This window comes from Pararge aegeria, chromosome 9 (assembly GCF_905163445.1).
Source record: "Pararge aegeria chromosome 9, ilParAegt1.1, whole genome shotgun sequence".
NCBI classification, from domain to species: domain Eukaryota; kingdom Metazoa; phylum Arthropoda; class Insecta; order Lepidoptera; family Nymphalidae; genus Pararge; species Pararge aegeria.
In genome coordinates this window covers 2,471,912-2,489,548 of record NC_053188.1, presented here as the reverse complement: position 1 = coordinate 2,489,548, position 17,637 = coordinate 2,471,912, and the positions used below count along the sequence as shown (strand labels likewise).

The window sequence follows — 17,637 nt, the reverse complement described above, 5'->3', positions numbered from 1 at the left end:
GGTCTTATAAGTGGCGGTCCGGAGTTAAATTGGCAATTGTCCATATTGTCAATTTATAATTTCTGAATTTCGTCTGGTCCGGTTTGACGGGTCATTCACCGTGGCTAGTTACGGTGCGATGTCGCGTAGAAACCGATTAAGGTTACGACCAAACTCCCTAACAGGTTTGCCTATACCACCTTAGATTGCATCATCACTGACCACCAGGTTTTTCCTTTACTCTTCTACAAATTAGCCCTTGACTGCAATCTCACCTGGTGGTGCGTGATGATGCAGTCTATGATGGTAGCGGGCTAACCTGTTAGGGTGTATGGTAGTCATACCCATAATTGGTTCACCGACATCGCACCGGAACACTAAATCGCTTAGTGTCGAGTCTTTGTCGGTATGGTATCAGCGTTGCGCCAGGGTGTCAAAAACCACCACACAAAAGTTACCACCCTACTAAGCGATTCGGCCTTCCAGTTAGCCCGCTGCCATCTTAGACTACATCATCACTTACCACTAGGTGAGATTGCAGTCAAGCGCTTACTTGTAGATGGAATTAAAAAATCTGCTTGCAAACGAGTTATATGAACTCGTTGAGTCATTAGTATCACTATTATCTAGAACGTCAATGTTTCGAAAAGCATTCCCTGATGAAACGGGGTCAGTACTATGATACTATCACATTGTAAAGCCGCGCCTTCTGGACAATATCAGGTCAGCAAATTGCCCCACTTTTTGCGGCAGTTTAAATCAATAGATTGCAAAGGATAAGCAGCGTTGGGTCAAGTCCGTAACTTGAAGGGTAAAATATGACTTGAGAAGCTCGTTTTAGCGTTCTAATAGCGTCGGAGACTAATAATAATCATTTATTCCTAGATACACGTCAATACACATCGGTTTAGGGTACAGTGTATTGCCAGTAATTAGACATGCAATGTTACATAGTAGGTGTGTTACATACGCCAAATTAATTGATTTCAAAAAAAAAAAACTTAGTCAGATTAAAAAGTATATAATAAAAAAAATTGGTTGTCTGTAAAGTCGGCTTACTGACGATAGTTGAACGTGACAACGTCGTAAGAAAATACTGATGGAATGGTTGCATTTTTCAAAAGAAAATTTTAATTTTATTTGTTTGATAGATGTTATCGTTGCTATAAACAATTGACACCACATTCACTTTTCACTACACTTTATCCTTGCCGAAAACATGTAAATGTATTATTGTATAGAAGCTGTCCACCCGGACGCATCGCTCACTCAAGTAGGAGAGAGACAGATGTCGAACGCGGAGGCCGACTGTGCCTCTTTGTCGCTCGTTCCGCGCTCTCGCTTGCACTTCAAGCCTTGAATGGAACGCCTCAGAGCGAGGTTACGCCGCATACGTCATGTTTTTTCGTGAGTGCAGCCGGCTCCATCGAATTATAAGACGTTGTCACGTCAAATATATATATATATATTTGACGTATATATATACATATATATATATGTATGTATATATATATATACTACGACAATACACACATCGATGAATCTGAATGAATAATATACGAAAAAGAAATCTGACGAATAATATACATAAATACTTATAGATAAACACCCAGACACTGAAAATATTCATGTTCATCACACAAATATTGTCCAGTTGTGGGAATCGAACCCACGGCCTTGGACTCAGAAAGCAGGGTCGCTGCCCACTGCGCAAAGCGGCCGTCATATCGTAGTATCGTCGTATCGTCAGTCGTATAATGGTTAAAGCGAACGTCAAAATTTAGTAGTGTCTATACGTGGCGTGCAAAATTTAACAGGTACAAGACGTTTGGGCGAGAGTGTTTTAGAGCCTTTAGGACTCGAGAGGTTTATTAATAAAACTCACCTTATCCAAGTCGATGTCGGATATTGGGAACCACTTGCCGATGAACACCACCACAGGTCTCCCGAGGCGGTCTACTCCGCTCTGGTACAGGCAGCCGATGCCCGACACTTCGCTCAAGTCTTCGCTGCGAGCGCGTCTGAGGAGACGCTCGTATCTGTTGACAAAACAACGTCCATAATTTAATTTTATATTTATTTATTAAATTTTGCTTGAACATGGTACAAAAAAAATAGATGTTATGCGTAATTCATGATCTTCATGTTAAGCCAAAATTGGCGTGCAAAAATCATTAACATTATTTTAAAACTAATAATAATAGTTAAACTAATAATTATTACATTACGATGATAACGCAATGAATTTCAAATACAATTTGGTTCCCAAAGTTATAACTAAACTTAATACCATAATATTAATGTCCTCAAATGTCAGCCAATACCAAAATGTTTAGTCAAGTTGAGTATTCTTCTTAATGTTATATAATTTTTAAAATTAACCTAAATATTCATTTAAATCATAATAACATTGATTCAGAAGATGCTCTTTCAATTTATTTTTAAATATATTAAAATTATTTGTCTTAATGAGATCTAACGGTAGTTTATTGTGTAGTAAGCTACATAACATATCAGGTAACATAACATATCAGCTTTTGCTATATTTAACTGTTTTCGATGGAGCTATATTTAGTACGTAATTCCAGTGACGTACGTAGAGGGTATGCACAGGGTTTGCAGATGATATAAAATGAAGGAAATCTCAAATCTTATGGCTAAAGGCTAGATGTAAGGCTGACTACAATAATGCCTGATAGACCGCAACGGTGTGGTGGTTGAGCACGCTTTTCTAGAATATGCAGAGTCACTTTTGCCTCGAAGTAGGTACTCACTGCTACACGAGACAGGAAATACGGATGCCGGAAGGTGATCCACGCATTAGCGTTGCGCAAACGTGTATAAATAACATTTCGTGCTATTTGATTGACTGATCAATCCAATCACTAGTATACTGCTCGATGTTATTTGAGAGAATCAAGTTGTGATGCACAAACTTGACGAACGATTGGCGCAGTCCAAGGCTGTGTGTTCGATTCCCACAACTGGAAAATGCATATTGCATAGTAGCAGGCATTACTTTTCGGAAATCCATGATATATTATGAAAATATATCATGGATTTCCGCAAATCCTCATAACTTAACAATTATTCATTGTAAAGTCAACACCTCCTGAGGATGCTCCGGTTTCGGAGCGAAACGTGCGTACAGGGAACATTGCCGAAGATCTGTTTGGTGTGGAGTATAAGGATTTAAGAAATTATAAATTACACCATTCAAATTCTCGAGCTTTTCGCGGTGTATATCAAATTAAGCTTCATTTTCATAATATTTCATAATGTAAAATGCATGTTTGACGAACATTAGGGTTTATCAGTTTTTGGTTGATAGCATCTGTCATCTCTGTAACCATAACTCGAGCTACGCTTACTTTTGGGCTAGATGGCGATGAAGATAGATATATTTAATGTAAAATAATAAAGCTACACGTAGGAAAATCACTTGGGTGTGATTAGCATTCGTATGCGTAATTAAGAAAACAAGCCATCTTTATCTGAATCATGTGGCTGAATTGAATTCTTAAGTTAACCAACATATCGATTGTTCGTTTTACAATCGCATGTTTTATTCTAACCCATGCATATTTCTGGACGCTTAAAAATCTGTTTGTTTGATGTGTTTGGGATATTATTCGCTGTTGTTCTGTTGCGTCACATTTACGTTTTCTTTATTTTATCTGGCTTAGCGGTGAACTTCACAGATGTTATCAAATGAGTTGCAAATAGGCGCAGGACCCAAGCGGCTCAAGACTATGGTATTTGGAGCCTCCTACAAAAGATCTATGTCCAGCAGTGGTACGATGTATCAAACTCCTCGAGATATAACCCTGTACTCCTGTAAGTTATACAGCAGAGAGAGAGAGAGAGAAAGACTGTATTTGACTTCAGGCGCATTTATTTGCTATTGAATTTATATGCTTTCAGATTTGAAGCTACCAGGTGTGCCAAACTATTTTGATGCAGCGCAGCCCAGCTAGCTAGCTTTTGTCTCCCACTAATAGATATTTGATATGTAATTCGTCAACTATATCAACTGACGAAAGATAAAATTAACTTTTCCACCTGCAAAGCATGGCAACAGGGGAGAAGATGAAAATGTTTTCCTTTCCCAGTGGAGGATATCTCTTACCCAGGCTAGCGGTGTAGGCTTTTTTTTTTATAATTTTAGGTCCGCGTCATAAATTAGTAAGAAATCCAGATCAAGAAACTAGCAACGTGTAGTCCAACAAGCTTCAATGTTTTTTGAGTTGAGACTTGACGTTTTAAAAGTGCTTATTAATTAGGCCTACTTGAAATAAATAATTTTGAATTTTGAATTTTGAGTAAACTTAGTAGTAAAATAATAACTACGAAATCTTCATCATGTGAGATGGTGATAACAAAAAAGAACATCCGGCTAAGTTTTTTGTGACCTTCTTAGCCCTAGTAGCTTTAGTTTTAAGTTTACGAATACGGTTACCGCCCTCAACTCACTACCAGGTACACATTTTTCGTGTAATGCACGCATTATAAGTGCCATAGCTACGGGCTTACTTGAATAAAGACCTTTGTTTTCTTTGACTTTGACTTTGATGAATTAAAGATAGCTTAAAGATCTTTATGATGTGTTAAATAGAAAGAGTCATGAACACCGAATTGTTTGATATTTGCATACCGAATCTGTGCGTCGTAAAACCGATTTAATGACTATTTGTTCAGTGTCGTGTTTTATGACTATATAATCATAAACACACACTAGATACCGGATGGGAGCACTTTATACACACGCGAATATAGCTCTCATTTATATTAGGATAACAGCACTATTCTCGTGCAGTATGATTTGAAAACGTTTAATGCATTACGTTGTAATGACTTGTAGGTTCTCGTGTGACCTTGTGCATTGTCCTCTAAAATGAGCTAGGCTTTAAATCTGGTGACAATGCCCAAATTAGCACAGTTTAAGTACCATCGCGTTAATTACATACCTAGTACGAAAAGATAAGATTTGTCGCAGAAAAGAGCAAGGCGTCTTCATGGTTAGGGTTTATGGGGCGAGGCATAAAGCTCGCCATGAGTGGAGCCCCAGGGCTCGACGACATCAATGGAATGGGGACATCTAACTGAGGGCCTCGGACCTCGGCTCGGTACGACTTTAATCGAAATTGTTTGAAGTGTACCCATCGAAATGCTCCTGTAGGTATTTATATCAAAATACCCACCAACTAAATTCATGAACATTGAATCAAATATAATTTTAACTGTTTCTTGAAAGCTTTTTACGAATTAAATAATATCTAATTATTAGCGCTACTGTGCTCTAGAAGAACTTGCAGCGCAATAGGTATAGTAGACTGCATAAAATAAGTAATTCATTTAAAGGAAATTTTATACAATTTTACAATAAACTACCAGTCTATATCTTGGAGATGTCTCTGCAAAAGTTCAAATTTTGTAATAAACTTAAGCTTATGAAAAAGTCTTACTATAGTATTAAGGACTACGTCAACGATAAAAATTGCTTGGGCGTAAATTATTGCTCTAACCAGGTTGCTCCTTTAATTGTTTTAAATGACAATGTGAAATGGTGATAACAAAAAAAAACAACCGGTTACGTTTGTTGTGGGCTTCTTCTTAGACCAGTGCGCGTTTGGAACCCTCGTAGCTTTAGTTTTAAGTTGACGAAATTAGTTATCGCCATCAAATCATTTGTATGTCATATTTTACATGTAATGTAATGTAGGCATCAAAAGTGCCATCTATGTGCCTATTTGAATAGAGAATTATTTGACTTTGACTTTCTACTATGCGCCAGGGAGCCGCGGCGCCCAGTTTGGGAAACCCTGGTGTAGATTAATTATTTCAAGTTAAATTTACAAATATATAGCGAAAAGATTTGTTGGTCTGTGGAATAAACTTCTACAACAGCGAAACTTCAGACTCATAATTCCAAGAGGTTACCCCGTCAGTTGGCCCCCGATGAGAGGGTAGATATTTATCTTGTATATCAATGTAAAGGGGCGCAGCAGCCGGGTCAAGGGCGGGAATCAATGGAACCGCTCGGAATCAGATTACTAGTCATAAATATTCCTTCCATGAAGCTTCAACTTTATTTACGCCACCGCGAATATATGCGCTCATAGTTGGGCGTCGGGATATAGGTCAATGTTATTTTCGAAATAGTTTTTATGATGATGAAATTGATTGAATGTTGTTTCGCAGCGTAGAGTTATTTATTAAAATAGCATTTCGACGGGTGAAGTTCGAACTTAAATAAGAAATATAGTATGCGTATATTTCGTACTAGTTATTTAGTTAGTGTCTGGCAGGCGGCTTCGGCCGTTACCAACCTACAAAGATGTGCCGCTAAGCGATTTAGCGTACCGATACGATGTAGCGTAGAAACCGATTAGGTGTCGAAGCTCTATTTGAGTAAAGAAAACCTTATCTTTATCATCATCAAACCATGACTGGCCTACTATAGGGCACATGTCTTTAAAGGAAATTGCATACAACTCTACAATAAACTAGCAATTGACATCTTGGAGATGTCTCTTAAAAATTTCAAAGTTTGTATTAAACGTAAGCTTATAGTATAAAGGACTACGCAATCGATAAAAAAGCTTGGGTGTAAATTATTGCTCTAACCAGGTTGCTCTTCTAATAATTTTAATAGACAACGTGAAATGGTGATAGCCAAAAAACATTTTTGTTGTGGGCTTCTTCTTAGACCAGGACGCGTTTGGAACCCTCGTAGCTTTAGTTTTAAGTTTACGAATGTGGTTATCGCCATCATCTCACTACCTTGTAATTCTTATGTACGCATCAAAAGTGCCACCTATGGGCCTACTTGAATAAAGATATTTTTGACTTTGACTCTCTTCTCAGAATGCGAAACGTTTAGGCCGTACTCAACCACGCTGGCGCTGCAGGGCTAGCACAGGTAGGAGACAAAAATTATGTCCCCCGATTATATGATATGACAACGCATATAATTGACGTGTCACACGGGCGCAGGTGGCACACGGGGACATGGAATAGGAGAAGTTTACCCCCGTTTATTATAACACATAAGTATATTATTTGGATATTATTTACACTTGTGCGCCAATGCTCTAAGAGTTGATAAAGCTGATAAATTTGTATCCTTTCCCCGGGGAGATAATTGTCTCCTACCGATGGTAGCCGTGCTGTGCGAGTTGTAGATTTCACGCACCTTTGAGAAATTCATGGAGGCCTCTCAGATGATGAGATGTTATTCCTTCACCGTTAAAACAAGTGATGATCTTCATTGATTGAATTAAAACGTATATAACTCCGGGGATCGAATTCGGTCTCTCCGAAAGGGAGGCCAAAGCTCTAACCTAGGCTATCGTCACTGCCGCAAAGTAGGTATTATTTATTTATTTTATTTAAACAACTTTATTGCATAATAAAGGAAACACACACAGGAACACTTACATTAACATAAATTATATGCAAAAGGCGGCCTTATCACTAAAAGTGATCTCTTCCAGACTACCTTAACTAATGGAATAAGGGAATGAGAGACGGGAAATCGCAATTCTATAAAAATAATTAAATAAAATAATAAATGTAATAATATATATAAATACAACATATATTAATATATATGTATAAATACACATACATATAAACATAACATTAACATGTTTATAGTGACAAATAGTGCCGCTTTTACTGTAAAGGACTCCGAATAACATGATAATAATATGATATTCAAATGAAGTGCGTAAAAACGAACGTGATGATAAAATGAGATCGAGAGTTGTACGTCACAAATCCACATAATGTGGGCTTGGAGAACCATTAGTTTCGATCGCCACGAAAAGTAATTCCGATGGGCTATTTCGGGCGGCACCCGAAATAAATAGCGCGTCAGGTCACGGTTCATGTGACGTCAGAAACCATGATTTGTAGTTATGCGTACGATTGCACATGCATAAAGTATGAGTTGGTTGGGAACATGGATGCCGAAGTTGATTGCTCTTCGATTTATTGGTGAGTCAGAATTATTATGATTATCTTTTTTCCCATAAGTAGTAGGCAGTGGCGTGCACAGGGTTTGCGACGAGGGTATGCATAAAGCAGGTAGATGGCATAAAATGGAAAAATTCCCCTTCAATACAATAAAATAATTTGGGTATGCAGTGCTTTTGTGCATGTATGAAGTGCACGCCACTGGTAGTAGGTATATTTACTGGTTGTCTTGTTGTAGGTACGTTTTATAGTAAAAAATGACTTTGACTGTCAGTTTATAAAAAAAACCGAACAGAGTTTTGAAAAATGTTAACAAAAGCCTGTCGAAATCTGCTGTTTTTAAAAGACTTCAAACAGGAGGACGTTATCAATTTTCTTGTGTATTTTCGTGCATCACAAAGTCATATACTTACAACGTGTAAACAAATTACGAAATACTGTTGACGGGTGCATAAGTATATTTGAGAAGGAATTACCCTGTAAATATATTAAATCCAAAGAAGCATATTTATTTTTCCATACAAACTAATTCAAAACATTCTAAGTGTTCACTTATGACAACCCTATTCAAGATAAAGGACAGATACGAGCATAGTACCTAAGCTACGCGACGTGTGCCTAATAAAGTGATAGAAGTCACTTGATTTTACTTTTGCATGTGATGTTAGGGCTGTATCTGATTTCTTTTACTAAAAACTATAGCAACAGTTTACTCTAAAACGATTAGGTTTTCGGTCTCCTATATACCTCTAAAGCCTGTAGTTAGTTTTCATTTTGCACGTTGTATAGGTTTGCAGCATTAGGCTTTTGCTCGAAACGGGTTTCAGATTTTTATGTCATTTAAATGACATAAAGTTCCGATGAAGAGTTTCGGAGACAGATAAGAACTCTCTATAAAATGACAGCAAATCAATCGCGATTGCTGCTTTCGCATAAACACCTTCCTTCTTCACCTACTCAGGTTCGCTCCTAGAAGCATTCGGAAACCTGGGCGGCCTGCTATGCTTCTGGAGAGCCACATCGGCTATACGTACAACCAGTGGCGTGCATACAGGCTATGCACGGGGAATGCACTAAGCGGACAGATAATACAAAATGAAAAGAGTCTCCAGTACTAGTTATAAAAAACCTAAGGATAGGCATTGTAGAAGTTATAAAAATTCTACCCTTAAGTATTTATAACTCCTACAATGCCGCTGGAGCTCTCCAGAAGCTTAGCAGGCCGTCCAGGTTTCCATTTATATGTATGGTTTCGATTTATATCATCTGCATACCCTGTGCATACCCTCTATGCAGGCCACTGCATACAACGGACGGTTCCGGCAAAACAAGACCAGGAACAGAAGAAGATGGTAGCATTGTACCCATACGTTTACGTCGTATTTACCCGAAAAAATTACGTCGCAGCTTAGCCTCGGAATCAACATTCCAGGAGCGTCACTGGACCATACGCATCAGTGTTTACGGGCGTGCGTGTTTGCGGGCCACGCCCGTGCTTCTGGCGCCACGCCAGGCGCCACTCATTCACCCCCGCGCGTCACTACTGTACAGCTTTGTTCTGTTTAATATTCATACGGTCGTATCTTGGGCTTATGGATAATGGAAAAATAATGAGTGAATGAACATTTTAATGTACACAACTATCTGACATCTGACTTGTATTTATATGTATGTTCTGACATCTGACTGTTGTTTATATATATGTTATTTTTTAAAAACAAAAATATCTATTATTATCGTCATCATTATCATCATCATCATAGCCACCAATTACCAGGCCACTACAGGGCACGGTTTTCCCTTCACAATGAGAAGGGGTTAGGGTCGTAGTGCACCACGCAGGCCCAGCGTGGATTGGTGGTTCAAACACATTTCTTCTTTCTTTTCTTTTCCTGGGCCTCTCTCCGTACTTTGAACCGTCCGTTGTACGAGTACTTCACACATCTTTGTGAACGTTATGGAGAACTCTTAGGTATGCAGGTTTCCTCACGAAGTTTTCCTTCACCGTTGAAGCAAGTGATATTTTAATTGCTTAAAACGCACATAACTTAGAAAAGTTAGAGGTGCGTGCTGGGATTCGAACTGGCCGCCTCCGAAAGTGAAGTCGAAGGCTTACCCACTGGGCTATAAACGCTCATCATCATATAAACCCGCAATGAGAGCTCCTTACCATACTAGTTACAACGCATAATTAAAATTATATTAATTATAGATATAAGCGGTGATAGCCCAGTGGGGGGGGCTCGAGTTTAAATCCCAGGACACACCTCTAAAGTTTCCAAGTTATGGGCATTTAAGTCAATTAACTAACTAAAACATCAAAGAGGCCATCAGATAACTAATAAATCATTATCATATCACTCTAAATGAAGCGAAATTAACTCCGTAGGTTCCACTTATCAACTTCACCGAATCGAATTGAAAATGGATAGCTAATCGACACTCCAGGTTTTAATGGGGGCGCCTGTAGCTTAGCGGGTGGGAGGCGACTCCATGGCGGCTATGACTTTTAAGGCATTCCCATGATGGCATGCATGACGTCACACCCGCCAAACCACAGAGAAAAAAAAGTTTTTTTTTTGGCGTAGTGGAAAAGCTTTATCGCTACCTTTTGGGCAGGACAGGTATTATGTGAGACACACACGCGAACTAAGAATCACCGAGATAATATTATCCCGGACTTTTTATCGATTTTTTAGGAGATACCATTTCGTAGTAGGTACATTAATTTGATATGTCTGGTGGGAGGCTTTGGCCGTGGCCAGTTACCACCCTACCGACGAAGACGTGCCGCTAAGCGAGTGTTCCGGTGCGATGTCGCGTAGAAACCGATTAGGGGTATGACTACCATACTCCCTAACAGGTTAGCCCGCTACCATCTTAGACTGCATCATAATTTACTACCAGGTGAGATTACAGTCTTGTAGTGGAATAAAAAAAACCTATCTCCTAAGGTTTAGCCAGTGTTGAAAAGTAAACAAGCACTAATATGTTGTTTACGACAAAACATTTCAAATCTTTGAATTTTAGGCTTTTCTCTACTATAATATGCATGTACAGAAATCGTACTATTATTGCTGAAAACTGCATTAAAATCCATTGCGAAGTTAAAAAGAGCTAAGCGTACAAACAGCAGAAACTATTTGTTTTATACCATGTAAAGATAAAGATTCATCGGAACAAACACTGCGTAACTATTTATTATGAATTTACGTTTGATAACAAAAGGGGTAGAATCTAGATAGCGACTAATAGGCGCCGACAGTCGACACCCATCCAGACTCGTGCTGCGTTGATTACGTTAATAACATGTTATAATAAACGCCTGTAACCCACTCGATACGATCCATCAATTAAAAGAAAGATTAAAAGCTTTGTCGCGTTTTATATTATGTTTGAAGTATCCACTTAAAATTTATATAGAATTCTAATCCCGGCTCTAATGCATCGACTGAACTGCCTTGTTGGCCTAGTGATGAGCATTGTCGATTGCAGATCTCGGGGTCCAGGGTTCTAATTCCGGGTCTCACACACGCACAAACACAAATAAAATAGGGTAATTGATAGAAAATTGTTATGAAATATTTCCGACCACCATGTTAGAAGGCAATGTCTGCACAAAAATAAAAAGGAGTTTAAAAAAAATACTAGGTCTAAGGCTAAATAAAATAGGTAGGTAGGTTTCTCTGTATTCCCTGTTCAGCGTGAGCGATGGGTGGGTAGGACTTCGACTTCAATCTCAGCGCGCACCTCAAACTTTTCTAGTTATATGCGCAATGTATTTAAGCAATTAAAATATCTCTTGCTTCAAGGGTTAAGGTAAACGAGGCGAGAAAACCTGCATGCCTGAGAGTACTCCAGAATGTTCCCTAAGTTTTTAGGAGTCCACCAGTTCGCACTGGGCCAGCGTGGACCCGTGCCCTTTGGCAGGCCTGCATTGGGTTGAATAAATGAAGATAATAATAAATATACTAAGACAATACACACATCGCCATCTAGTCCCAAAGTAAGCGTAGCTTGTGTTATAGTATCCATAACAAATAACTGATGAATATTTTTTTATGAATAATATGCATAAATACTTATAATATATAGATAAACACCCAGACACTGAAAAACATTAATGTTCATCACACAAATATTGTCCAGTTGTGGGAATCGAACACAAGGCCTTGGACTCAGAAAGTAGGGTCGCTGCCCACTGCGCCAATCGGCCGTCGATAATGAATAATAAAAGAGGAAAATCTTCTCCTTTTTCCTGTTGCTACGTTTTGACAGATGGACTTAAATTTAATCCCTCGTTAGTGTATATAAACGGGGATAAAACTTCTGTCTCCATGCTAGCATGCAGGTGTGACAAAAGCTTCGTTATGTCTTCTAATATCAGATTTAAATCATTAAAATAAAGTCAAAGTCAAAGTCAAAAATATCTTTATTCAAATAGGCCAATAGGTGGCACTTTTGATGCGTACATAAGAATTACAAGGTAGTGAGATGATGGCGATAACCACATTCGTAAACTTAAAACTAAAGCTACGAGGGTTCCAAACGCGTCCTGGTCTAAGAAGAAGCCCACAACAAACTTAGCCGGGTGGTTTTTTTTTCTATCACCATTTCACATTGTCTTTTAAAGTTATTAGAAGAGCAACCTGGTTAGAGCAATAATTCACACCCAAGCTTTTTTATCGATTACGTATCCTTTATACTATAATAGGACTTCTCTATAAGCTTACGTTTAATACAAAGTTTGAACTTTTTAAGAGACGATCTCCTAAACTTAACTAAAATGCTCTCTGAATGTATCTGTATGTACTAAATTCTGCACCATTCATTGACCATTAATGATACAGTATCACTGATAAGTAATCCAATCAACCACTTAGGAATATAGCTTTGCTTAGTGGATTACATAGCTTTGTCAATTTAGACGCATTATAAGTATAGCCAATTTAAAAGCTATATCACATAGGTACAAGGACCACTTGGCGACCTCGGTGTGAGCGATGTGGTTTTGTGACTGAGATTTCCGAATACACTGATCTTGTCTGGTGGGAAGTTTCGTAAGTGGCTAGTTAACGACGTTCCAACTTCCAAGCGACTTAGCGTTCCAGTACGATGACGTGTGGAAACGATTTGAGGAATCGGTAAACCAGTAACACTGCGGCCCCTGGAAAAGCAATATCTTCTAATAGGTTATGAGCAGTTGAAATTTGGCTATTATAACTTAGTAGTGTTTCCTTTTTTCCATGATTTCCTCTGAGAAACCCACTAAAAACTCAAAAATTAATGAAAAATACGTGCGCGATGGCCACCACACATAACGTGTATGAATTACCCACATTAGAGTAAATAAGTGTAATCTCGAAGGGCGAATCCTGAAGTTTAATAGCAAAACTACCAAAAAAAAAATATTTTCAAAAAAAAAACAGACTTTGTTAAACAACTTTAAAAAATGTGTAATCCGTCACGGGACGCCTGGCAGATGTGAAACATTGAAACCGTTTTATACAAGTTATATGCATAAAAGAACATTACGACAGGAATCACATATAGCGTACTGAAAAGATAAAGCATTACAAATTTGTTCCATAAAATAATGGACTGTTTATAAAACAAATTAAAATAATAAATAAAAATTAAATTTAATAATTTATTTGAAATGGCGTCAACTCAGCGACGTATAGTACATATACAGTCAAACCTGGATAAGCGAGAGTTCAAGGGACCACAATCTCATTCTTGCTTATAGAGGTTTCTCACTAACCCGAGTTTCTCGCTAGGTACTTGGGTAGCGTTTCTCTCTTATAGAGGTACGCAGCAATAACAAGACATATTCATGCACTATGTAATTTTATTTTATTTAGAACTTATTTACATTTAAAAAAAATCCGTGAATTTCGTTTGGGTTTCTGTTTTTGTATTTTGAATGTTTTTCTCTAACTCATAAATTTTGTCGAATATTGCTTGCTCGACTGTCGCTTATAGAGGTATAGATAAGTAGCAGTCTCACTTACGGAGGTCCGTGAGGGAAAAACGACTCTCTCTTACAAAGGTTTCTGTTTCTCGCTAATAGAGGTTTTGGGAGCTTAAAATCACGGGTCCTGGCGATTACTCTCACTTATAGAGTTTTCTCACTTATCCAGTTCTCACTTACCCAGGTTTGACTGTAATTCCAACATATAGCGTGGCGATGCGTCGCCGCGGCATGTATCGCCACGCCAACAATCACCTTTACCCTCGCCTATAGATGTTTCACGTAAAAAAGTTTTTTAATTATTTTTTCTATAGGGAGGATTTTCCAACGCGCAATCATCTGCATGCTATACACGCCATTGTTATTAACTACGAACCGTTTATGTTAAATTAAATATATTTAGCGATAATTGCACGCTGCCACGCTGATGTTAAAATTGACATCATTTCGCGAGTTGACAGCGACAAAACAATTAACGTGCCGGCTGGGCTAACTGCCGCAGGTCATATCGACATTGCATCGGGAAATCCGATCGAAATACATTGGTTTATTCAAATTCAAAATTCATTTATTTCTAGTAGGCCTTAATATAAGTACTTTTAAAACGTCAAGTAGTGACTCTTGCATCGAGAAATCCGATCAAAATACATTGGTTTATTTAAATTCAAAATTCATTCATTTCAAGTAGGCCTAACATAAGCACATTTGAAACGTCAAGTCTGTCTGTTTGTAGTGACTCTACCACCGGTTCGAAAGGCAGATTCTACTGAGAAGAAGCCGGCAAGAAACTCAGCGGTAGCGGGCTTGCAACATCAACAATTTACATTTTAACATTAATTTTTTCTATCTTGTGAGAGATGAAATCGGAGCCGGATGCTTCCAAGCAACCTTTTCATTAAGAAATTCCATACTGACTGGTGGGGGGCTTTGGCTGTGGCTAGTTACCACCCTACCGTGCGATTTAGTGTTCCGGTGCGATGTCGCGTTGAAATCTATTAGGTGACTACCATACTCCCTAACAGGTTAGCCCGCTACCATATTAGACTGCATCATCACTTACCACCAGTTGAGATTGCAGTCAAGGGCTAACTTGTAGTGGAATAAAAAAAAATTACTAATATTCATCATCATCATATCAACCTATTACCGGCCCACTACAGGTCCCTGGTCTCCTGCCACAATGAGAAGGCGTTAAGGCAGCCACCACGCAGGCCCAGTGCGGATTGGTGGACTCCACACACCTTTGAGAACATTATGGAAATCGACCCCTAGTTGTTAGAACTTAGAACTATCGGTCACGAGGGACAGAGTTCCATTCCCGTATCTGTTCAACCCTTAGGCCTTGACATCAGTCTCACCAGAGTGATGATGCAGCATAATACGGTAGCGGGCTAACCTGTTAAACGCTAAAACGCTTTGCGGCGCACGTCTTTGGGCCTGTGCCCATTAGTGGGTATAAGAGCTCAGAATGTAGTATTTTCGTGCTAAATTACGGTAGTTACAACTAAAAATAAAGGTGACAAACAAACGATTGGCGCAGTGGGCAGCGACCTTGCTTTCTGAGCCGTGGGTTCGATTCCCAAAACTGGAAAATGTTTGTGCGAGGAACATTAACGTTTTCAGTGTCTGGGTATTTATCTGTATATTATAAGTATTAATGTATTTCATTATTCATAAAAAATATTCATCTGCAATCTTGGTACCCATAACACAAGCTACGCTTACTTTGGGGCTGGAATGTGGCGATGTGTGTATTGTCAAAAAAACTCATTGTAATTTATAATATTGGTATGGATTTCTAAAACGCCAAGGTGTGTATCAATGTAAAAATAATACTGCTTCAACCGATGTTAGTAGGCTCCCAGGACTATAGAAGCAAACACAAGAAAAGAAAAACAAACGCATTGGAATTTATAATATTTGTATGGATTTCAGGAGCGCCGAGGTATGTATCAATGTAAAAATAATACTGCTTTAACCGATGGTAGTAATCTCCCAGGACACATAGAAGCAACCGCGAAGCGGTTTTAAGATATAATGCGAACTACCTACTCGTAGAATAGCAACGTGGCCACAATCGATACCGCGCTTGACCCAAATGCCGCGTGAGAATAGCTCTCTGGCACCATGGGGCCTGGGGTGGTGTTACATTAATAGCTGCGACGACAGACCGACCTAATACTACTATGTACAGTGAATTATGCAACTTATAGAAGCGCCATTCCAAAACATTCATTCCTTACATAAACTACTATCGCCAAAGGTTGTCTGGGAGTGATCGCTTTAGCGATAAGACCGCCTTTGCAGACCTAAACTAGTTTTTTATTATTTTTTAATTGTAAATGTGTTTCTTGGTTTTTTATTTTTGTGTGTGCAATAAAGAATTTAATAATAATAATAATAATTAATGAGTCAGCCGCGGGGTGAACGCGGTTTTCTTGCTTTTAAGAGCGCTCAATAATGAGAACGAGATACGAACGATCACAATAAACTTAAAATTAAGAATTAAAAAAAATAAAAGAAAGAAAATTGTAGGCATGCAATGGCGGGCTTATCGCTGGAAGCAATCTCTTACAGGCGACATAAATATAGTATAATTTTTTATTGCTGCACCAACCCGTCCCTTTTAACAACTGCTTCTGCCAATGGTTGTCTGGGGAGATCGCTTTATCGATAATACCGCCTTTGCACACCTAAACTATTTTTTTATTAATTTTTTATTTTATCTATTTTGTTTCTCTATGTGTTTTGTTTTAAAGTGTGCAATAAAGAATTCAATAATAATAATAATGTTCTCCTTCGAGTCTCCACGGCGTTATATTGTATCTAAGGCAGTCAACTGGTAGCAGAGCTCTCCAGGTACGACTGAAGACAAGTTTAGAAAATCGGTGGTTTCAACCCCCCCGTGCCTCGGCACGTTAAGCCATCGATACCTTGCATTGTCACTAACACGTGATATAATAATGTCTACTGCCCACCAATCTGCATTACAGCAGCAAGGTGGATCTATTAAAACCCATCATTAGCCATATTAATATCCCCTACTTGATATGAACCTCATTGCATGAGAGAGAGGTTCTATGAGCTTCCTCACATATCTCCTCTTTTAGGTAGTTTTTTGGTAGGCAGTGCTTTTGTGCACGAATGAAGTGTAGGCCATTGCCTGTAATGACGCAACCCCTTGTCACATGATGCATGGAAAAAAAATTATACTCACTTTTCTTCAGCAGTTTCTTCAGCGGGTGGCTGGGGCGTGTGCGTGGTGAGATCTGGCAGTTCAACTGCCATAGTGTCCATTGCCATTTTAACACAATATAAATTTCACTGGGTCCGAACAAATGCACTCATGGATTTCACACAAAAGTATCAAATAATGCAAGAACTATGGTGATATGGAGAGGTCAATTACTTTGGTCTTCGGAAAGCTATCGTAAGTTATCTTTAATATAAGGAACATTTAAACGGGAATAACACCACGGGTCGATGGAGATTTAACGAGGCGAGTCCTAAAGATGGTCAGTATCATATTTGAATATTTTTATCCGTTTCGATAAAAATGTTGAAAACGATAAAAATGACAATATAAAGTGATATCCCTAACAATCGTTTTATCAAAACTACGCTACTATCCCTAACAGGTTAGCCCGCTACCATCTTAGACTGCATCATCACTTACCACCAGGTGAGATTGCAGTCAAAGACTA

General features: G+C 38.6%; 1 protein-coding gene across 2 annotated transcripts in view; it reads right to left on the bottom strand.

Annotated features, from left to right (window-relative positions):
• Nucleotides 1-17,637, bottom strand: part of LOC120626185 (protein GDAP2 homolog) — a 135,002-nt gene that overhangs the window by 8,631 nt on the left and 108,734 nt on the right. For both annotated transcript variants that reach the window (XM_039893558.1, XM_039893557.1), the window contains exon 8: nt 1,865-2,018. In XM_039893558.1, the coding sequence (XP_039749492.1) occupies nt 1,865-2,018 (154 nt within the window). The remainder of the gene's footprint in view (nt 1-1,864; nt 2,019-17,637) is intronic.